Source organism: Pan paniscus, chromosome 13 (assembly GCF_029289425.2).
Source record: "Pan paniscus chromosome 13, NHGRI_mPanPan1-v2.0_pri, whole genome shotgun sequence".
NCBI classification, from domain to species: Eukaryota; Metazoa; Chordata; class Mammalia; order Primates; family Hominidae; genus Pan; species Pan paniscus.
The window spans coordinates 114,325,012-114,349,926 of NC_073262.2; the positions used below are offsets into that span (position 1 = coordinate 114,325,012).

A 24,915-nucleotide genomic window follows, 5' to 3' on the forward strand; every position below is an offset into this window, starting at 1 on the left:
GCTCCAATTTCACTTGATCTTAGCCAAAAAGTCGAGAAGCAATTTACTCCAATTTCAATGAAAGTCATTTCCCTCTTTCTTTTGTCATATAACAATGTGTCTGGCTAGTGGTTTTCTATTCCAGTGGTCAGCTGTTCCTCTGCTTTTTATTTCCTGGTACTTCTGACACAAAAATGCCTTCTAATCTCATTTTTCATAAATCCAAACTTTCATATAATTGGAAACTTGGCATTCCCCTAACAATATTTTATTGTACCTTACTTTTTTGTATTTCTTTTAAAATTACAACTAGAGAATTATAATAATTAAAACAATATATATTTAGGTTATATTATCTATAAATTTTATTTCAGAATTGAAAAGTGGCAATTTTTTAATATATAAAAGTGGAATGTTGCGCCTGATAAGGATAAAAACCACTTGTCTAATGCAATTCATGTGAATATGATTTCAAATCATTCCCCACAGTGCAAGGCTTGAGGCTAATTCATTTATTATTTCTAGGTGAAAGCACGCAATGTGAGTCAAGTGGCTCTATCTTCTTATTTCTCAGAAGACATTATTAGCATAATATAATCTTACATTCATGTGGTATTTGGTTTTAAATATAGTCAAATTGTGGGTATATTGCTTTACTAAATGTCATATGTGCATTAAATTATGAAGAAGCACCTAAATATTGTCCCAGGTCTCCTATGCAATGGGGCAAGGAGGGTAAGACAGCAATGTAAATGGATTCAGAAGGCCAGTGGGGACTATGGTAAAGTTGATTAAGTGTGTCCCATTCAAAATGACTAGTGTTACTGATTTGCTTTGGCAATGTCCTCATCAAAATATCATATTGAATTGTAGCTCCTACAATTCCCACGTGTTGTGGGAGGGACCCAGTGGGAGGTAACTGAATCATGGGAGTGGGTCTTTCCCACGCCGTTCTCATGATAGTGAATAATTCTCGTGAGATCTGATGGTTTTATACAGGGGAGTTTCCCTACACAAACTGTCTCTTGCCTGCCACCATGTAAGACATGCTTTTCTCCTCCTTTGCCTTCCATCATGATTGTGAGGCCTCCCCAGCCATGTGGGACTGTGAGTCCACCGAACCTCTTTTTTCTTTGTAAATTACCCAGTCTCGGGTGTGTCTTTATTAACAGCATGATAACTGACTAATACGGCTACCCAGTTCCAACAAATTTTTGCCATGTAGGAATATGGGCCGACAATTACCAAGTCTATACATTTTAAAAGGTAAGTAAAAAAAAAAAAACATTTCTTAAGACAGATACAACAATTATGGGGTGGCAGCTACATACATACTATTATACTATCTAACATGGGGCTGTATTAAAAGCTACCTATTAAAATAAACAGACATTTAGCAATAATACATATAATAATTGATTTGAATGAAAAGAAACACTTTGTTCTATTGTTCTTGCCATTCCTATTTGGACATATTTATTCATAATATGTCAAATTAGTTTGCTTTTAGAAATGATCTGATACATGTTCAGAGTAAGATTTTGAATTAAAATATATGAGAGATATTCTTTATCTGTAGCCTGCAGCACTAACATTTAGGGATTAAGTAGTAATATAGACAAATAGATAACATACAATGTTAAAATACTGACATTCAAAGAATACAAACTTGTTTTCCAGTTAAAACCAGTAGGGGGTCCTGTAATGAAGGAGCCCAGATAAATCACATTGCAATTTTTATTACCAAAATGAAATTCATTTAGCAGCATCTCTTACAGTGGTGCTAACTTCCCAACTTAAGGGAAACAAGACAAAAATAACACATCAGGACAAAGAATTTCTGGAAGAAGCTCAGGGGAATTTCAACATACTGATTAGTTTTATGTGAGACTTTTTAAGGATATTAATTCATGTTTTCTCAAGCTAATCAATTAGAAGTTTGAATGAATTTTCCCACCTCAACCAATGATACTTTTTTCCCTAAACATATCTAAAAATAAGTCAAGCTTGCTGAAAACTGTGGATTTGAGGAGAATGTCCTAAAATATAATTTAGTTTAAATACAAATTTATATTTTTGACCTTAGTCACCAAACTAAAGTTTGAGCACATTCCAAAACTAGTATACTGTCATTGCTGGTGAAATCAGGCCCCTGCTTTTGTTGGTGAGGAGCATTAATGAAAGGTGAAACTCTTCAGGTTCCAGAGGAATCAAATAAACAAAACTAAAGAATCTCTTCAGTTTTGTCTACACTTTGTAAAATAACTTGCACAAAAATTTAATACTGACCCATGAATACCAGTGACTAGAAAGATCAAATTCCCATTGATCTTGGTACAGTTTATGAATTTGTCAATGTTACTGGAATCCACAGTCTGAGCTGACATCAATGATCCTGTGCCAATGCCATCACAAGCTGTAGAAACAAGACTCAGAGTTAGGGGATTGAGAAACTTATTTTTGGCCAATAAATCATTGCATCTTCATTATAAAATAGCAGAGTATTTTTAATTGTAACATATAAAATATATTACAAATTTTGTTTTCTAAAAAGTAAAATAATTATTCATTCATTCAACATTCACTACTGGTTCTGCTTTAAAAACTTGTCCCTGCATTAAAATCGAATGACGATGACTCATCAGAGAAATTACATTTTATATGAAGACCCAGTATACACACACAACACATACATAAGTCTTACAGAAATTTTATAAATCAATACTCCTCTTAACAACATAAAATTATCTATTTTCTACTTTCTTTGAAAATATCATTTTTAATGATTTTGAAATGCTGGTAACTTTAGCAAAATGATTTCATGGCCTACATACTAATGGTCTACAACCTGCAATTTTAAAAACAGTGGTCTAATGGAGAATATACGTAAATAAAGAGTTCTAATGATGTGAATTATAACCAAAATCAAGGGCCATCAAATATTTATGCTTAAATTGAACATGCTTTCTGAAGCTTCTAATTTAAACAAACAAAAAAAAAACAATTTTTGTGTGTGGGTGGGGGTATGTATAGAGAAGGAGAGAGAGGGGATAAGGAAGAAACAGAGAGGGAGAGAGAGAAAACACCATCTAAAAGTAAGTCTGGAGTTTGTCCTTTTCTAGGGCACTCCCTGATACTTTGAAAAGTTTAATAACATTCAGGAGATTTAGACTTTATTTTCATCTTGCTTAATTTAGGTTTCATTCTGGTGAGGAATTAGACTACCCACAGCTGGAAGAGATTCCTTCCTCCGCTAAAATTCTATGGCATGAATTATCTGATATATTTATTTTAAACTTATGGTAAAGTTTCTTGTCATTTCATAGATCTCATCTTTCAAAATACATTTTCAAGATCTGGAAAGTAAATTTCATGCCCCTCTGGATCTCTTTTTATGCTTAGCAGATAATTTTGTATATAGTGGCAAGCAACTAATATGTGTTGTGATGCCAACATAACCATGTGAACTCTTGTTTTTTACAAAGCTTTTAAGATTTGCTATTGACAGAATAACATGCAACTTTATTTATGAGTTCCTATCAATGTTACATGTGCGTTTTTTTTCTGGGCCATTTTAGTAGATAAAATTTGAACTCAATAATATACAGTGCTATAAAAGTTCATATTTTGAGTAACTGTCCAAAATTATGGAAAGCGTGTGTGGGTAGGTTTGGTTGTGAGAGTGGGTTTATATTAAAAAGTTGGTCCACTTAAAAGTGAATTAAAAACCTTGTTATATAGGCCCAGTTCTAACTAAATAATCTGAGCTACCACTCACCTTTTGGGCAAATGTCAGTGCAAGGTTTACACATTTTAATCCCATTTTCTTCTACTTCCATCTTGGAACTAGGGCAGGCACGCACACAAGAACTGGAATCTACCACAAAGTTATCTGATTAAAAAAAAAAAAGTAAAATAAGCATTAATGTTAACATTCAGCAAACAAGTTCAAAACAAGATATTTTAGGGTTTAAAAATGATTAGCATCATTGATAGTGTTTATGTATCTTACCCTTAAACAACTCTTGGTTTAAATATCTCAACCTGAAATTGTATTTCCAGTCAAATGCAATGTGTGTTAACAACAACTAGTACTTGGTTACTGCTCCACATATTGAATTGCCCGCAAGATAGAGTAGATTTCTTTTATATACTTAGGAAACTACGTGACATTTAGCTTGTGTGTGTCAATAGTTCCACTTCATTTCATGACATGACGCAAGTTTGAAGTCCAAAAATACTTCAAGTCCATGAAGCACAAATGAAGCTTAAGTTGAACTGCCTTGGATCAGAGTACACTTCACATCCAGGAGAAAATGCTCAAAATGTGTTCTATTTTTCAGTGGAGTGCCACAAAACCTTTCTCATATTTTTATATGAAGAAACAAAATAAAATTGGAAAGGGTAGTACTTTGGAAAAGGTATATCAAATAGACAAGGAGCAGTTTGTTACCCAATACTTGGATTAAATGTCTAGCAGTCCAGTGACCTGGGATATGCCAGAACATCCCCTCCAAAATAAAGGACAAATTATTGCACCTAAAGGCTCTCACAATAAGTAGGAAACACAATACCTGCTAGGCCACTCTGGTTTTAAAAGTAGCATCCTTCCATGCCTGGGAATATTGTTCTGGCACAATATGCAATGTTGTGGAATGCTTACAGCCTTGAGGGGTGCCCAAAGCAGAAAAGGCATATGATGTATATCTAGGCTGTGATGCAAGCAATTTTGCTACTTGGGCCATAAAACCCAAGAGGCTCTATGATATTGGAAGCATCTATAGTGGGAAAATACGCCATGTAGATTTATGGCAAGTTTCATCAGAAAATCACAACAGAGACTTCTAGGTTTTTAGAGCTAAGCTATGCCACCTGTAGCATAGGATTGCACACCATTTAATAAACAGCTTTTGACATGCTTCTGGGTCCTGGTAGAGATGGATCTTGGGTCAGACCTTATAGCCAGAATTGCCTATCATGAACAGGGTTTTGCTATAATGTCACAATGTCATCATGTTGGGCAGGTCCAACAGCATTCCACTGTAAAATTAAAGTAGGATATGTGTAGGGGCAGAAGCACAAGTAAACTGCATAAGCAAATGGTTAACAGCCCCCCATGCCATCCACCACTGGGCTGGCCCCTCTCAGTCATCTCATACCTATGGCTGTGTGGGGGCTAAGAGAAGGCACTTAGGAAAAGCTAACAGAGTAAGACACAAAATAGACTAGGTATGTGGTACTAGCTGAAAATGGATGGCAGCTTCTCTGTCTGCCATCTCACCTATGACTAGACTTGAAACACAGAGACAAGAGAAAATCTTACCAACGGGTATAATTCTAGGTAGCGAAATTGATTACTCATTTTGTATGAAAAGAGAAGTTGCTTGACCTTAGAATATACATGAAGTCATGAGCTTGTCCTGAGAGAAGAAATACTGGAAAATTTGGAAGAAAGGGAATCTGGGGCAAAGAATCCATGGGAGTGGGTACAAAGTATGGAAAAATTTGCATTCCAAGTCAATATCCACATGAAAGCATCCACCACAACAAAGAGTCACTTTGTTGAGATGATATCAAAGTCCAATCTTGCTGTCTTCCCTTCCCCAAAAAGTGCTGATTTTGAGACTACTCCTTAATAACCTAATCTCTATCTCAGGGGAACCCAACCTGCAACAGGTGCATACATGATATTAAATAGCCATTCTTTCTTCAAGGTCTTGTGATATGGTTTGGATCTGTGTCCCCACCCAAATCTCATGTCGAATTATAATCCTCAGTATTGGAGGTGTGACCTGGAGGGAGGTGAATGAATCATGGGGTTGGCTTCTCATGGTTTAACACCATCTCCCTTGGTGTTGTCCTGGCAAGAGTGAGTTAGCATGAGATCTGGTTGTTTACAAGTGTGTAACACCTCCTGCCTCTCTCTTCCTCCTGCTCTGGCCATGGAAGACATAATTGCTTCTCTTCACCTTCACTGTGATTGAAAGTTTCCTGAGCCCTCTCCAGAACCCCTCATGCTTCCTGTACAGCCTACAGAACCATGAGCCAATTGTACCTCTTTTGTTTATCAATTACCCAGTCTCAGGTATTTCTTTATAGCAGTGTAAGAACCAACTAATACATCTTGGGAAATGCGTTACAATGAAACCCTTTCACATTTCTGCCGAATGGAATAAACAAATATTATAATTAGTCTTATATCAGTTAGATTCAAGTTTTGCACCCAAATGAGTTTCAGAAAATGCATGTTTGGAGTTTTTAAATTTCAGAATTCTGGATTAGGAACTGTAGACCTGCATTTAGAAGCTTAATGTCCGACCGGGCACAGTGGCTCACGCCTGTAATCCCAGCACTTTGGGAGGCCGAGGCGGGTGGATCACCTGAGGTAGGGAGTTCAAGACCAGCCTGACCAACATGGAGAAACCCCATCTCTACTAAAAATACAAAATCAGCCAGGCATGGTGGTGCATGCCTGTAATCCCAGCTACTAGGGAGACTGAGGCAGGAGAATTGCTTGAACCCGGGAGGTGGAGGTTGTAGTGAGCCGAGATCGTGCCATTGCACTCCAGCCTGGGCAACAACAGTGAAACTCTGTCTTAAAAAAAAAAAAAAAAAAAAAATGGCCAGGCGCGGTGGCTCACGCCTGTAATCCCAACACTTTGGGAGGCCAAGGTGGGCGGATCACGAGGTCAGGAGATCAAGACCATCCTGGCTAACACGGTGAAACCCCGTCTCTACTAAAAATACAAAAAATTAGCTGGGCCTGGTGGCAGGCGCCTGTAGTCCCAGCTACTCGGGAGGCTGAGGCAGGAGAATGGCGTGAACCCGGGAGGCGGAGCTTGCAGTGAGCCGAGATTGCGCCACTGCATTCCGGCCTGGGCGACAGAGCGAGACTCCGTCTCAAACAACAACAACAACAACAAAAAAAAAAAAAAAAAAAAAAAAAAGAAGAAGCTTAATGTCCTTGTTTTCCCAAGAAAGCTTCAATTTGGCAAACCAAGCCATGTAAGCCAGGCCCATCAGAGATTTAAATTTTTTCATAGACAAATACTGAAGTGCTTTAAATTAGCCTGTAGTTTGAGATACACAAACTAATCTAAGAAAGGAAGACTGTAAGTTACCACATTTAAAGTAAACAAGTCATGTAATTTCACACAATAGGTCTTCATGTTTAGCCACTTACTACAGTTTGGAGTTGACAACTTTCAGGTGAATCACTATAAGGGATATAGTAAAGAAAAGGGGAATTCTCTAATTCAAATTTTCCTGGTACTTCTGCTCTCACCCAACCCTTGGGCTTCAACCTAAGGACTTGAATAAAAGGGAAAGCACCAAAAAAACTCCAAGAAAGCATAGTTTTGACTGTCTCTGGGAAAGGCATCCTAATTTGAAGGTAGTAGATTAGGTAGTAGTATAATGCGCTTCTAAGAAAAGGGAAAATATCATTTAGCCCCATCCTGCAATACTGCCAAGCCCTCAGTTTTGTAAGGATGGTACATGGTGACATATAGGGTGACTTTAGATAAGAGGTTATTAGATGAAAAGGACTGGTGTGAATACTGAAATATTTAAGATGCAAAATCTTTGCTGTCTTGGAGTTAGTGTGCCTGTGACTTTAAAATGCTAATTAAGAGACATATTAAACACACATATATATACATAAAGAAGTCAAAGTACAATTTTTACTTTAATGGATATGAACGTGTTTCATAACAATGACTAGAATTGTGTTTTCAAAGCCTTTTTAAATAATCTACCCCTCTCGGCCTGGCGCGGTGGCTCACGCCTGTAATCCCAGCACTTTGGGAGGCCGAGGGAGGTGGATTAACTGAGGTCAGGAGTTCAAGACAGCCTGGCCAACATGGTGAAACCCAGGATCCACTAAAAATACAAAAATTAGCTGGGCATGGTGGCATGTGCCTGTAATCCCAGTGACTCAGGAGCTGAGGCAGGGGAATCGCTTGAACCTGGGAGGCGGAGGTTGCAGTGAGCCGAGATTGCGCCATTGCTCTCCAGCCTGGGTGACAGAACCAGACTCTGTCTCCAAAAAAATAAAAAAATCTACCCCCCTCATCCTTATATCCTATCTCTTCGATTGTTATAATGGCTCTGGAAAGAAAGGAGGGAAGATATATATATATTTTTGAGACAGAGTTTTGCTCTTTTTGCCCAGGCTGGAGTGCAATTGCATGATCCCGGCTCACTGCAACCTCTGCCTCCTGGGTATAAGCATTCTCCTATCTATCTCCACTTCCCAAATAGCTGGGATTACAGGTGTGTGCCACCATGACCGGATAATTTTTGTATTTTTAGTACAGATGGGGTTTCACTATGTTGGCCAGGCTGGTCTCAAACTCCTGACCTCACATGATCTGTCTACCTCAGCCTTCCAAAGTGTTGGGATTACAGGCATGAGCCACCATGCCTGGCCAGAAGATATAATTTTTATAACCCACATCTTAAAGAAGAAGAAATAGAGAACAAAAGGTGTTATTTAAAAATCACATGACTAATAAGGGAACGAAGCCACAATCCATAGCCACCCTAATCCCATGTCCCTTATACAGATTGAGTATCCCTTATCCAAAATGCTTGGGACCAGATGTGTTTCAGATTTCAGAATTTTTTGGATTTTGTAATATTTGCATAAACATAATGAAATACCTTGGGGATGAAACCATAGTCTAAAAACAATATTCAGTTTTTATGATTCCATATATCTTATACACATGACCTGAGGTAATTTTATATAATATTTTAAGTAATGTTTGGTGTGAAACACAGTTTGTGTACACTGAACCATCAGAAACAAAGGCATCACTATCTCAGCCATCAACATAGACAATCTGTGGTTGTTTGGCATCACCATCATTCATAACACTAAATTTATATACTACTGATGAGCAATCATATTCTTACACTTATTCACACATAAATATATAAAACTAAAAAAAAAAACATGGTATACCACTAACACAGTGAAAAGATAATGTGTTCGGAATAACTAGGTATCACAGTAGAATGACCAGAATACCTGTATCAGCTGTGAAACAACAGCAACAACAAATAATGCAGGCTTTTAGTGTCCATCTATGATGCTGTGTTTTGATTAAAAGGTTACAATACACTGTGTTTTATTTTCTTAGGTAAAAAGAAACATCAGAAACAGTTGAGAAACCAGGGAATGGGTCCTACAGGGATAAGGGGGCTTTCTGCTGGATGGCTTTTTAAAATGTTTCCTCCAGGGTCATTTGCCCATTAACAGTGAATTTTGTCTTAGAAGTCTCTTTTTGATTTTATAAACTCCCATGACTTCTTGTTCTGTTATGAATGCACCATGCTCTAGTCCTTCAGTGAGCCCATAACACATTTTCATCATGTCTTCTGTAGATAACTTTTTGTGCAATGTTAAAAACATTTTCATTGTCACTATTACCACAATTGCTTTGATTCAGAGCGACTTCTGCAATTTCACCATCAGTCAATGAAGGAACAACTCGTTATCAATGTTAAAAACTTCTGTGATATCCATTTCTTCCAGTTTACTGATGGACTCTGAAGGATTATTTTTTTCTCACCTGAAATAGGGAATCTTTCCAAGTAACCACCTTTTTCCTGAACACAGTCATAGGTCAGAGGTTGTACCTGGCATGCAAAACTGTGTCTTTAGTTACTGTGTTCCAAGCATTGACAACAGCATATACAGCATCCTTCATGCTAAGCTTCTTTTGAAAACCTTCCCACACCCAGGCCTTTGTTCACTGCTGCTAGCATGCTGTTCAAGAAAGTGTTTTTGGCCAGGTGCGGTGGGTCACGTCTGTAATCCCAGCACTTTGGGAGGCCGAGGCGGGCTAATCACAAGATCAGGAGATCGAGACCATCCTGGCTAACACAGTGAAACCCCGTCTCTACTAAAAATCCAAAAAATTAGCCAAGCATGGTGGCACGTGCCTGTAGTCCCAGCTACTCGGGAGGCTAAGGCAGGAGAATCGCTTGAACCCGGGATGCAGAGGTTGCAGTGAGCCGAGATCATACTACTGCATTCCAGCCTTGGTGACAGCGAGATTCTGTCTCAAAACAAAGAAAATAAAAAAAATAAAAAAAAAAAAGGAAAGTGTTTTTGTATTTACTTTTCATTGCTCTAAGGATAGTCTGTTTACATGGCTGAATTAATGAAGTCACATTTAAGGGAAAGTACACGGCATAAACATTGTTTTTGATGAGAATTTCAGCTGCAGGATGAGTAGAACGGTTGTCAAGGAAAAACAAAATCTTGCAGTCAACATCCAGTCCAGCTTCCCAGCAATGAGCAGGAGGTGCTAGTATAAAATGTTTGGGTGAAGCCAATAAGAAAAGTTGTTCCCGGTAACCGATGCATTTTTAGTAGCATAATAATTGGTAAGAAATTCACTCCTTGGAAACTGAGGATGCAAGCTTTTGCCTATCACAGCAAGTTTACATTTATGTGTGCCTGCTGTATTAGCACATTCCAGCCCAGTCATTCTGTCTTTGGTATCCTTTATTCCTGCAGGGGCTGTCTAATGAACTGTGGTCAATGTCTTTCTGGAGGAGCACTGTTAAAACAGTGATGTTTCATCAGCATCACAGAATTGTCCTGGTGTCAGATTTTTATCAGTGATGACCTTGGCAAACTCAATGATGAATTTCTCCACTGCTTTGTGATCAGCAGATATTTTGTCACCGGGAATCTCTAAAGATTTAATGCCATGTCTTTTCTTAAATTTCTGTGTCCAGCCTGTTGAATATTTACAGTTCTCTTCAACTTTCAGTTCATCGTGCTGGATCTTTGCCTGTTTGATGATCAGCATACCATTATGTGGCTTATGTTCATCTACATGCTGACAAATCCACTCTTTCGGTACACAAGCAAGATCTTTATCATTAGCTTTATTCAGTGCTATTCTATTTTTCATTAACTTCTGTTATTCATTTTCAGCATAGAACAGTTTATCCTTCTGTTTCTTCAGGTCACACAAAGTGTTCCTACCAACACTGTACTCTTCTCTTCTCTATGATGTTGCATACTTACACCGTTCTCCCATTTCTCCAAAAGCTTGACTTTCTATGCTATACATAAACATAAATGTTTCCTCTTATTTTTACCACCCTTTCCCAGAGGGATAGCTGCAGGCCTTTTTGACATTTTCAACAATATCTCAATACCACAAAATGGCATTTTGGAAAACCTGCCATTGGTGTGTCTGGCCTGCACACGTGCCATTTTATTACCTGTGGGTGTGCTTCCCTTTGGAAATCTGGGTATGCATGGAAAAGATGTACCACAGTCGAAAGGGGCTGAGAGTGTGTGTATGTGTGTATGTTTTTTTCCCTCTTGGGAACACTAAATAAACTGTGTTGTGTGCATTTTGACTGTGACCTATCACATGAAGTCAGGTGTGAAATTTTTCATTTGTGACATCATGTCAGCACTCTAAAAGTTTCAAATATTGGAGCATTTCAGATTTTGGATTTTTGGATTATGGATGCTCAGCCTGTACTTCCTACTGTAACACATACACAAACTGAAGTAAGTCACGTTATATGTATAGCACAGACTATAAATAATTCTTTTAAATGAGTATATGGACACATATAGTGATTTTTTTTCAGCCTTTCCAATAGGAAATGTCCCATTGGTTACTCAAAGCAAAAAAAAAAAAAAAAAAAAAAAAAGAGTCAAGTAAATATCAATATATTATCCTGAATACCTGATGAAAGTTAAGTCAGTCCTTTTGAATCCTCAGGATGTTATCAATTTGTTTAAGATCCTTTAACATACCCTTTATATATATACATGTTTTATTTAAGGTTAATTTGCTATTAAACATATATATATATGTTTTGTTTAAGGTTAACTTGATATTAAAAATATAATGCTAAGTATTCTAGTTATAAATAAGGAATAGAAATAATTTTAGGTAAAAATCCATTATTATTAGAAACAGACCCTATTCATTACATAGCTTGCTGCCACTTAACTAATTACTTTTTTGGAGAAACAGTATGATAGGCAAAAATATTGTGGTATAGTAAAAACAGAAAGAGGTTTTTGTTTGTTTGTTTGTTTTTGAGATGGAGTCTCTCTCTGTCACCCAGGCTGGAGTGCAGTGGCACCGTCTCGGCTCACTGCAACCTCCACCTCCCAGGTTCAAACCATCCTCCTGTCTCAGCCTCCAGAATAGCTGGGGCTACAGGCGCCTGCCACCACGCCTGGCTAATTTTTGTGTTTTCAGTAGAGACAGGGTTTCACCATATTGGTCAGGCTGGTCTCGAACTCCTGATCTCAGGTGCCACCCACCTCGGCCTCCCAAAGTGCTGGGATTACAGGTGTGAGCCACTGCGCCCAGCCACAGTAAGAGTTTTATAACCTCAAACATGTCATTCTTTTGCTATGAAACTTTACACAAATCACTTTAAAGTTTCGGTTTAGTTTCTTTATTTATAAAATGGGGGCAATAGTATCTATACCCAAAGTACTTATAATATTCTTACAAGTTTCAAACTAAAATAAACTTACATAAAATTCTTTTGATTTCAAATAATGACCTAATTAATTTGGTTATTCTTATTCTGTTACTTACGTGGACATTTCTTGACACAGAATGCTCCATATGTGTACTTTGCATTGAAATTGTGCTCCAGTTGAAAAGTGGTTGGATTGTAGACAAAGGTTTGGGGACACTGAGTAACACATGCTCCACTGTCATTGAAATTCATGCAGGCCTGCAACATAGCAAATATTACTTTCATTTACAAATAAAATTCATAATACTTGTTAATGAAACACTGCCAAAACAGAAGTTTTTTTTCTATAATAATTCCACAAATATTACAAAATTTGATAATTTAAGAGTCATGTGTGTTTCCAAAATTTCATAAAACTCTTTTTTCCAGTGTCAGTAAATAGGAAAATTTATGGCTACTGATGCTCAAAGTGCTTAGCCTGTAACCAGTAATTTCTAAACTGAGAACTGGTTTAAAGTTAGCTAATAGTGAAAAATTATTTGAGTTCACACTTATTCAAAGCATTTATATTTAGTCTTAAAGTATAGCACTGACAACCAAATCCCTAATTCTACAGGCTGGATGTCCACTTGAGCTGGTATTTTAAAGAGTTCCGTGTCCCAAGTGACATGTAAAGTACAATTATCACCACTGTCCTGCAAGAAAACATTGTGATGGTGATTTATATTGGACTTAAAGAAAAGGCTCTGGCTGGTGACTAGCCAAATACAAATACAGTGCATGTAATGCCAAAATGTAAAGAGGTAATTAGCTATAGTTGGCCTGTAATTAAATAATATGATGTCATTTCTAGTATGGCATTTTTCCTAATGCCACTCCATTTAGTAAAAGCTACCATGTAGAAGACAGTTCATTTCTGCTGACTCATATATTTATATTCATAACTCAATTTATTAATATTTTCAAATTCATTTGGGAAGAATTAAAAACCATTTTATTACCTGAGAGGTAGGTACTTGATATAAAAACAGAATATATGTGTAAGTACATATAAACATGTGATTAACAAAAGTGTGGATGAGCTAATTCTTTTAATTAAGAAATTAAGCCATTTTAGGAATGATTTGGGCCTTGGAAAGCAAGCTAATACGAACTCAAGCTATGATTTACATTTAATCATAAATAGTGCATATGGTTATTAATAAGCATTAATTTATTCTGTTTCCTCAAAACATTGCTTCATCAATTGTTGTTTTAGCAAGCACTTTATCATAAACATGACAATTCCCTGATGATGGTCTACTAGATGCATAATCAGAACGAGACTTACTGACGATACATTATTCACTAAGATGACACATTCTAGGAAGAATCTATTAAAAACCAATCTAGAAAACTCAGTAAGTTTTAATTTATGGTTATAAAATTTCATGTGTCCTTATAATTGCTTTACTAACATATTTTATGCAATGCTGTACACAGATTGCTCAGGAACAAAGGAACATAAGTCAGAGGAATAAAACAAATTTAGCTTTGCGACAGCATACAAAACAATGTAACTTACACCAAGGCCTTAGTCTGGCATTCTTGAACATTCTGTACCAAAAGCCAAAGTGGAATCATTGGACCGTTCCATAAAAGTAATGAAATGATAATTTGAAGCTCACTCAGCACTGTGCTTATCATGATAACGGAACCATGAAAAAAACTGCAGTGCAAAACTTCTAAGAGTTTTTGCTATTGCTGTTTATTGTTGTTATTGTTTTGGAATTGTTAATGAAACACCTGCAGTGTTCAATGTCTTCAGAATCAAGCTTCCATCCTACGTCTGATGAAAGACAGAGGAAGGTTCTCAGTTCAAGACCTACTGAGTATCTTTAAATTTTTAACATTTTTATTTCCTTTTCTTCTTCTTCCCTATCCACCTCTGCAATACATATTTTTGTTTCACTATAGAATGAGTATAGAAGATTATATTCCTTATGATATTAAGAAAACTAAGAAATTACTGTCTATATCATAAGAGCTTTAATATATAGTTTGCTCATTGCTGGAATTAAGTGTCTTTTTTTTTTTAAAAAAAAAGCTCAATTCTACTACATATGTTTGCTGGATATTTGAGAGAAAAAAATTTCTGTGTTCATTTTCAACTGTATAAACATTTGTGTATTTTTACGATTTTTAGCTTTAAAATTAAGCTGGTGTTCTGGGTATATGAAATTGAGTTAAATACAACTCAAAATTGCTGATATGTATGCCAAAGACAAAGAGTACTGTGTCAGGAATATGATATCAAAATATAATTAAAAACTGTCCCTAACAAACTATTTATAAATCTTAAACTTTTAAAATAATATTACCTTTAAAATATAAACTAGAAAATACTGAAACTCATAAATATATCTTCTATAATCTTGAAATTTATATTCAAGAAATAAAATGCAATTGCTCCCACTTGCAGAACTCAATGATGCAACCACATAAACAGGTAATCACCGCATTACTGGAAAGGATGTTATTAGATTATAAAAAGATATCTCAATATGTTCTCCAGTGAACCTCATTTGTAACATAAATTATATCAGAAATATACAATTCATTTAATAGAACAATTCTAGTTAATCAGTAGACAACCTAGTGAGGGAATGACTTTGAGGAGGGCAGAGCATTTTTCTTAATCCTAAAGTGGCTAAAGTTGATCTGATTGTAATAAGACAAAGATTCAGTATGCCTGAATCAAATAGGGAAGGAAAGGAGAGCAGGATAATAAAAGAGAGAAATCACAGACATACAAAGCAGTCTGTGTCCTTAGGTCCTGAGCAGCCTCCAGCACATTCTCGATGGCAGCAGTCACTGACGTAAGGTCCGTAGCATCTGCCGTCACATTGTTCTGCACACACCGTCCTTGTCACTGCAGAAGACAGAGATAGGACCATGATCAAAGTCTGCCACCAAGAGAAACTCATAAGCTGAGTTCTGGAGTGACAATTTCTCACCCTGTCTTTGACTCAATTCAGCAAACATTTAATGAATGAGGTTTACAACTAGATCAAAATTTTTATACAAAAATCTCCAAAATTAATTTATAATTATTTCATTTTTATATTCTTTCTTGTTTCAGCAAATAGTTACAATGCTTTATGACGATCATACAACTTAACAAGAAAGAATCCAATTTGAAGTCAGGCACAGTGGAGTATGCCCGTAATCCCAACTACTTGGGAGACTGAGACAGGAGGATTGCTTGAGGCCAGTAGTTCAAAGATGCAGTGGGCTATGACTGCACTTGTGAATAGTCACTGCACTCCAGCTTGGGCAGCAAAGTGGGACTCTGTCTCTAAAATTTAAAAAAAAAGGAAAATTGAGATAACTAAATGAGACATTTGGCAGGCTAGGAAAGGTGAAGTCAATTCACACAATGTGCATAGTAAGGTCCTAGTAGAAGGTGTCCCCAGAAATGGGTCTAAGACTTTTAGTAGTCAACGCAGAAAAGGGACACATAAATGTTTAGTTAATTCACATAATATTTTACACGAGGAAAGAAAGGAAGGAAGGAAGGAAGGGGAGGGAAAGGAGGAAGGAAAGAAAAAAGGAAGGAAAGAAAGCCATTAATAGTAAACACAACAAAAATCATCATTGATCTTTTCTTATAACATGCTTCAATCCAAGCTGACAGCATCATATCAAGGTATACTTTAGTAAAAGCAATACAAAAGGCTATCCATCAACATTATAGCAATAAGAGACACAATTCTGCTTATCTCACTTATTCCAAAAATATTTTTAGGGTATTTAAGGTATGAATTTTACAGGATATGTATAGTATATCACTTCATGGTTTCTGTATTTCCACTTCAGCCTTGTTTCTTCCTATATTTTCAAACAGATCTTCTAAGCTTTCTTTGTTGCTACCTTATCAAGACTCTGCCTCATAAACATTAGCATTCCCCAGACCTGTTCTTGACAATTTTGGGGGGACTATGGGCTCATTCCTGGATAAAAGTCATTCATCTTCTACTTAGCATACTGTCTACCAGTAAATGACTTTCAGATCTAGAATTGAGTTCTCTGTGGAGCTACAGCATGCATTTCTAGCTGTCTACAGAAGTCCCCATTTTGATATGCAAGGTGTACAAAACAGAACATAACTCTTCTTCCCACACCCACTACTGAGTGTATTTCTTTTCTAAGTTCCCTTATCTCAATTAATGGAAGCACCATATGTCCAGTAGCTCGCTAGTAATTTGCAATGTATTTTCTGTCTCCTATCCTCTTATCATCACTTCTCCTACCTAATAAAATTGCCAAGTATTAGCAATAGTTTTCTAAATATTCCTCAGTACTTTCCCTCCTCTCTATTCTAACTTTATTCAAAAGCCTATCTCTAAATGATTACATAGTGTTCTAAAAGTTTTCTCAGATCCCATCTTTTCCTTCCAGTTAATCCTCCACAATGCCCTAAAAGTAATGGCTTGAACCTGTAAGCCAACGCCTATAAATCAGTGTTGATTCACAGTATGAAACTTATGACCATCCCCGTACTAAAGGATTAAACCTTAAGCAAGGGACAAAAGCCCTCCATAGGTTGACCACCATCTCTGCCCTTCCAGGAATCACATTACTCTGTTTCTCACGTCCAGCCAGATAGAAATACCACTTGTAATTCAGTTGTGATTCTCATTGCTTCTTCACAAGGCATTTCTCCATGTTAAAAACCCTTCCTAGCTTCTCAGCCTAGGAAATACTTGCTCTGAAACCTTTCCAGACACAGCTCCAAGCTGAGTTATTTTCTCACTATTGCTTCTGAACAAGCAAGAAGATAAAGTTAATGCAGCAGTCTATGTAGTCTGAAGATCTAGGCTCAAATCCAAAATATATCCATGTTATATGGGCAAGTTATTTAACCATTCTGTATTTTACTTCACCATTTTTAAGATGGAGTTAGTACCCACCTAATAGGATTGAAGATAAATATACAGGTATAAAGTGCTTTACATCGTCCCTATTAACAGTGCTCATCAACTTAGATATTTTTATTGCACTTATCCATTTGTATTTTTTTCAAGTTTGCTTCTACCTCACCCCAACTAACCTATGGGTTTATAGAAGTTTATTGTCTTACTTAAGTTTTAATTTTCAGTGATAAACACAGGGTTTGGTACTTAATACACAATATAAGGCAGTATTCCCTTCAAGTAAATAGGTAAATCATATATTGCCAACTCAATGGCAGTATCTCCTCAGGGCTTAATATATTTATCAGAGAGATAAAAAGGTGTATAGAGTTAATAGATAGATCACTAAGAAATATAAAGAGACAAATATTAAAATACTAGGATTTAAATGCTCCTTAAATTCTGCTGTTGATTAGCTCATGATTTCATATTTTTAATTGGATCCTTTTCCATTGAACATGATGATGATATTCATAAAATAATGCACAATATTGAAAGATAAAGAATATTCTTCCATTTGACATGATTAATTATTCTCTATGTAGTACAACCAATACAAACATCAAATAAAGTTTAAACTAAAATGGCACTTGGACTCACCCTCTGTCATGTTTTTATTTTGTAAAAATAAGATTACATGCTATTTTTTTACCATAAGCTTATAGAAGATTTGGAAAATAATCAAATTTTTATATCTGGGTTTGTGAACGTATATTTTGTATTTGCAATTTTGGTTACATTAAACTTCAAAATAAATTATTTCTTCTATTAGTATCCTGGTACAAAATTCTGCATAATAAATCCTCTTGGACTGTCCCTTCACTTTCTTTAAGTCTTTGACCAAATCACACCTTTGTATTGAAGTCTGCCCCTGTTTAATACTGAATTTTTCCCAATCAACTGACTCCTTATGAACCTTCATCTTCTTTTTTCTCTCTCTTTCTTTCATCTCCCTTCCTTCCTTCCTGTATTTTGTTACAGCATCAATTACCATCTAACATATTATTATTTATTCCATTTATTTTGTTTCTAGGTGTATTACTATGTTTGTAACTGTAACTGGCACTTACATAGTTTTATTTATATTTGATACACACATTATATATATATATATATATATATGATATGTCCCCAAACAATTTGTATCCTTCCATTAACTCTTCATGTCATACATTATGCTTATATTGATATTTCTGTCTTTTAACCAAGTGGTATATTTGTTTAGATGCCCTAATTAGTAATTCATACAATATAAATGACATTTTTTAAAGGAAACACTTTTAACAGACAGTTTTGTACAGAATAAATTCAAACACAATTCTTCTCTTCCAAATTCAATAAAGTGCTTCGATGCATCAACAGTCACTAATTAAAATAGCAGACATATGTTAAATAAATAAATAACTAGATTTGAAATGTGTTATCACAGGAGAGTTTATCAATTTGCTTCTATTTGACAGCTATTGCTCAGCTGGAAAACAATAGCATGGAGTCAACAATCTTATAAGTCACATCATATTTTAATCATAGACAGATATGTCTAAGTGTTACTTTTTATTTTTAACTCTATGGTGATTTAAAGTAACTAGACAAAATGTTTCAGTTTCTCTTTATTTACTTTGGTTTTTCCTGCCAAATGAGAAAATTAATGTAGAAAATAATTACAATGATAAGACAAGTAACCCTGAATGTAGTTTAAAATTATTTATTAAGTGTTCACGTTAAAATCATTTCTCTCATTGAGTACACTATTTAAATATGAAAATAATATTATACAAATATAATCCAATGTAGTACAATCTTAGATTCAATAGCAATTATTATACTGTGGAACTATTAAAATATTTTAAATTACTTAATCATTTGTGTGGAAAAAAACTTAAAATTTTTGAAAATAGCAACTTTTTCCACATAGTATTCAAATACTTAATATTTTTTCAGGACACACTGATTTCTGATATTATATTCCCTTTTAGAAACATGCAGAAAAATTCCTCTAAATTATTATCCAAATGCAGATGCATTCCACAATTTTTATTTAACATGTTAAAAGGGAATTATGGCTTTCATTTTCCAAAATCAGTCTATAATTGATTTTTTTCAAAGTAAATTACATTCAACTTTAAATATAGGGCTTTTCACCATCAACATTTTTATATCCCTTAATTCCAAATGAAAATTCAGTAAGCATGAAGCATTTGGACACATAAAAGGTAGGCAAAAAGAACAAAACAACAAGCTTAATTGCTAAACAGTAATGGGGTTAAAAAATATTTCTTTATATTATTATATGAGACTTGTAACAAGAAAGAAAACATTCCCTTTGTACAATTCAAGGCTACATGCAAGAGAAGTGGAAAGGCACCATAGAGTAAATTTATTTAGTAGCATTTTTTGATTAATAAGCATTATTTAATGTGAATAAACTCATCAAATTATACTCATATTTTATTACGATGGGGACACAAAACAAAAAATAATTCCTGAAATCAATGAGATAAGTCAGCCTCTATAGGAACATTAACTTATAATTGCTTTGGTTTTTATTAATTCCATCCTTGCTCAAATATTTCATTACGTTTTTTTCCTTGTATTTAGTTTCCTTTCTAAATTGCTTCACTGGGTGCATTAAAATATTTGGGTCCAATTTTCACTAGCTTTTTCATTGGTGGTATGCACTAAATGTGATTAATATAAAATTTAAAACTGGGACGTTAAACTTCTTATATTCGGGTCAGTAAACTTGACATGGGGAATGTGAATTCATTCAAAATATCCATGAGAATTAGATGGGTAACATTTAAGGCATCAAACAATTCATGGTAAGCCAATACTACTGAGAGAATGTCTATCAAGTCAAAAAATATTAAAAAATCATTAAGTAGCTTAATCTTATCAGTATCTCACTAATAAGAACTATGGCTTAATTACTTCTTTCAATATAATGATAACCAATACTGTGATTAAAGTTACTCCCTTAGGACAAATTTATTTTACTTGAAGAAGCTTGGCAATTTACTAATTAAATATTTATTGTTGCTTCCTAGCAACAATAGCAAAAAAGACAAAGAATATTCATAAATAATGCAAAACAGAGCACTGACATCACAGTGACAAGACAAAAGATCTCTGTTCGCCCGTTAACAATAGAAATAAGGATAAATTTAGGCAAAGTCTTTGTGTCTTTTTACACTCTGACACTTCCTCCTCCTCCCCCATCTCCTTCCTCTTTCCCTATCTCCTCTGTCTTCTCTCCTTCAGTGCCTTTTGATTATCTTCATTTCCTCTAACCAGTGGTTCTGAACTGGGTTGTATATTAGATCAACTAACAGTCTTTCAAACTTGAGTACTGGAATTCTTCTGTAAGTAAAACTTTTCATTCAGTTGGTATCAGTGGGGCCCAAGACTTTTTAATAAGCCCATTTCTATTAAGCTCCCAGGTAATGTCTCTACCTACTCATCTACATACCCCATATTGAGTAGCAGAATATAGAGTAGTTTCAAAAAATACAATACCTGAGAATCACCTAGTTTCTATTAAATCAAAATCACTGGCAATTTTCTAGAAGCTTTGGTAGTTTTAATAAGCTCCCTGGGATTCCAATATTCAGTCTAGAGTTGAGAACCTTTATTCTAACCAATGGGAGAAATGGGAGAAAAAAATTTTAAGTCATTTACACCATCTGATTGACTGACTGATTATTCCTTGTCTGAAACTTAATCACAGTGACTTCTTGCTTTAATTTCCTATTTGTGTTGTAAAGGTCCCTATCACTAATTGGAAAATCAAACAAACAAAAATTGATGTGCAAGTAGATATAGGAAAATTTGGGAGGGAAATTACCTATATTTTCGATGGAAATATTGCCTCACTGGTTCTGAAGGCAAACATTATGGATAAATGAAATACCAGTAGAAAACTTCCCTTCTCTCACCCAGCAGCTGTCTGAGTGAAAAGTATCTTGGGGCAATCCCCAATTGCACTGCTAAGCACATTTTAAAGCATATTTATTTTATTTTTTAAAATTTTATTTCAGTTTTTATTCAAAGACTCATACCTCTATGCTGCCTCTATTCTATTTTTGTGTCAAAATTTTGACAAATTATGTTCATAAAACATATGTTCAATAACTAGATAGTATTTGAATGGAATTTTTTTATTACACTGTTTCCAGTTACATACTTGGAGGTTTGAACTAGAAGGGAGAAATACTTGGGTTAAAGTAGAGGTGATATGGGTTGGATGTGAGGAAGAATTACTGACTATTAGAGGGATAAAAACACTGTAATGGGCTTCTTAAGTGTTTATTTGTCAGTATTTTAAAAGAAATCTCTTCTACATGCTTTAGACATCCACTTAATTAAAGATAGGAGGCTTGATGAAATGTTCTCTAGAGGTACCCTCTAGCTCTAAGATTCAAAATTTATTCCTATTAATGATGAAATTGTGACTAAAAAACTGAACACTTTGGGTTGTGTAACATGTTTTAAGAAAGCTATCATCAACAGGATACACTTAAAGTGAAACAAATAAAGCTCACAGACCATCCAAGAAGAGGCGTTACTTACAGAGCATGTGTAAAAAATCAGGTTCAATGAAACTAATGCCAAACTATACACTGTTATTCATTCTTCCAAAGGAGAATAATTGAACACATTTGTGTGTCCGGGGCCAGGTAGAAACTAAAAGCCAAGTAGAAAGACTTAAAATAAAGATGTCTGGCCCATCTCCTATATTCTGACTCAGTAAGTCTGGGGAAGGTGTCAGAAAATTCATTTTTTTTTTATTTGGAGCCTTAAGATTTTGAGAAGTAGATTTTATAAGCCAATATTTCCAAACTTCTGCTCTAAGGCACTCTCTTATTTCTAATGAAAGATTCCCATAGATGGAAAGGCAGAGTCAGAGCTGGGTTGGTCTTAAACTAGAATGCTCTTTCCTATCTCATATTAAATTGCAGAAGAAATAAGTCAAAAATTGTTGCCTCACAGAGGAAGGTTTCATCATAAGCCTATATCCTAATTTTTACAGGAAAATAATTTTGCACTTTAAGGATTTTTCAATTATTTTAACCAGCCACAATGTATTATCTAACATATTTAAAAAGGCTCTCAGAGGTCTTTTTTGAAAAAAAAAAATTAGACCTAGCAAAATGGAATTATCAAAAAGTATCTGGGCTTCTAAATGACCACAATCATACACATTTTCACAATACAAAATAAAATACGACTAATTTTCTTTTATTCCTAATTCCTAATTGGTTTGGTGATAGCTACTCTAAATAAACTGACCAGGCCATATCATGAAGTATATACCCCACATGTAAAATAACTGTTTAATCCAAAATGCAATAACCTCTGTAGTTCCCCTGGAAAACATAGCAAATAGCTGTACAGTCACTACTGAAATTGACATTCAGAGTCAGTTAATAAAAGTAGGGCCAGGCCGGACATGGTGGCTCACGCCTGTAATCCCCGCACTTTGGAAGGCTGAGGCAGGCAAATCACGAGGTCAGGAGTGACCAGCCTGACCAACATGCTGAAACCCCATCTCTACTAAAAAAGAAACCCCGTCTCTACTAAAAAGTACAAAAATTAGCCAGGCATGGTGGCGTGCACCTGTAATCCCAGCTACGCAGGAGGCTGAGGCAGGAGAATCACTTAAACCCGGGAGGCAGAGGTTGCAGTGAGCCAAGATCATGCCATTGCACTCCAGCCTGCGTGACTGAGTGAGACTCCGTCTCAAAAAACAAAAAACAAACACAAAAAAAGAGTAGGCCCATATTTTGGCAGCTACTAATCAGGTTTGACCTGATGAATCCCTGGTGACCCACGGACTATGACATGATAATATTGTTAGTTGTGTCAAAGAGGTAAGGGATTCTGTCTAATCCATTCTTTATCACCACCTGCTTTATTCATTTATTTAATGAAGTTTTATTCAACCTATTTAATAAAGACATGATCAATGATTCATTGAAGGACCTTAAAGCTGATTATAAACTACACACTTGGTCACCAGGGAAATTCTCCCTTCTTAATAGGCTATTAGCATCTCCACAGTTTGTGAGTGAAGATTCAAAAAATAATATTGCCTTGTTACATTAACTATAAAAATATTCTTGAGAGTGAGTAAGAGTTATTTTGCATATTCCTCACAGGCCCGTAGATATTGATTTCAAGGCAATAAAGGAAGAGTATGAATCTGCGTAAGAATACCATAGTATTTTTAAGAATATTTTTAAAAATTAGAATTGAGGTCTGCACCTTAAAATCTGCCTATAAATGATAGGCTGCAGATAAAGTAGTAAAAAAAAGTCATAATTATATCATAGATCTTTCATAAACCAAGAAATATGGAAAAATTGGTATTCAAATTTTTTAAATCACTGTGCATTATAACAGACATCTCCACATCTAACCGGATAGAAAAACAAACAAAAACCAAAAAAAAAAAATTTACTTTCTTTCTTTTGCTTATTCTAGTTCCCTATCCAAAATATTAGTAGAAGAAAATAAATATAATCTCTCTCTCACTCAATTTTGCAATAAAAATACCCACAGAAGGGCCAGGAGTGGTGGCTCACACCTATACACCTAGCATTTGGGAGGCAGAGGCAGGCGGATCACTTGAGGCCAGGAGTTCAAGACCAGCCTGGCCAACATGAAGAAACCCTGTCTCTACTAAAAATACAAAAATTAGCCAGGCAGAGGAAGGAGAATCATTTGAACCCGGGAGACTGAGGTTGCAGCGAGCTGAGATCATGCCACTGTCCTCCAGCCTGGGCCATGCAGCAGAGAATATTTAAAAATTTTTGAAAAAATAATAAATATTTAAAAATTTTGTCTCAAAAATATTTTTAAAAATTGAAAATACAGAATGTTAAAATTAAAAAAAGAACATCATATTAGGTAAACAATGGACAAATATCTGTTGAAACAATAAATACCATCAAGTCCAAATTTCTCATTTTATTGATGAGAAAATTAAAACTGAAATAAACTTACTTGTTTATGAGCAAATCTAAAGTAATGTTCAGACATCTCTAAGACAGATCACCACTTCTTCAGAGCATTCCAGGAAGTTTCTAGTTTTGATGAGGGTGAAGAATTGGGCAAACTATTAGTGGGTGTATAAATTGATACATGATTTTTTGAAGACTAATTTGTCTCTATCAAATTTGTGTATGTAAATTCACATGTGACCAAGCAGTTCTATTTCTAGAAATCTGACTTACAGAAGAATGTGCATCTGTGGACAAATATGTATATAAAAATGTTCATTAGTTGTAACTGAGAATAATACAATGTAACCTAAATGTCCACTAATGAGGAATTGGTTAAGTAAATTATAGCACAACCATAACTAGGGAAATAGCTGTAGCATTAAAAAAAAAAAAAAAAAAAGCTGGGTGCAATGGCTCACGGCTGTAATCCCAGCACTTTGGAAGGCCAAGGCGGGCGGATCATGAGGTCAGGAGATCGAGAACATCCTGGC

At 35.4% G+C, this 24,915-nt stretch overlaps 1 protein-coding gene across 5 annotated transcripts in view; it reads right to left on the reverse strand.

Annotated features, from left to right (window-relative positions):
* The window catches only part of ERBB4 (erb-b2 receptor tyrosine kinase 4), a 1,174,422-nt gene that overhangs the window by 333,717 nt on the left and 815,790 nt on the right, over window positions 1–24,915 (reverse strand). For all 5 annotated transcript variants that reach the window (XM_003812504.7, XM_003812503.7, XM_003812506.7 and 2 more), the window contains exons 6-9: window positions 15,258–15,376; window positions 12,582–12,723; window positions 3,758–3,871; window positions 2,269–2,395 (exon numbers count right to left, since the gene is read on the reverse strand). In XM_003812504.7, the coding sequence (XP_003812552.2) occupies window positions 2,269–2,395; window positions 3,758–3,871; window positions 12,582–12,723; window positions 15,258–15,376 (502 nt within the window). The remainder of the gene's footprint in view (window positions 1–2,268; window positions 2,396–3,757; window positions 3,872–12,581; window positions 12,724–15,257; window positions 15,377–24,915) is intronic.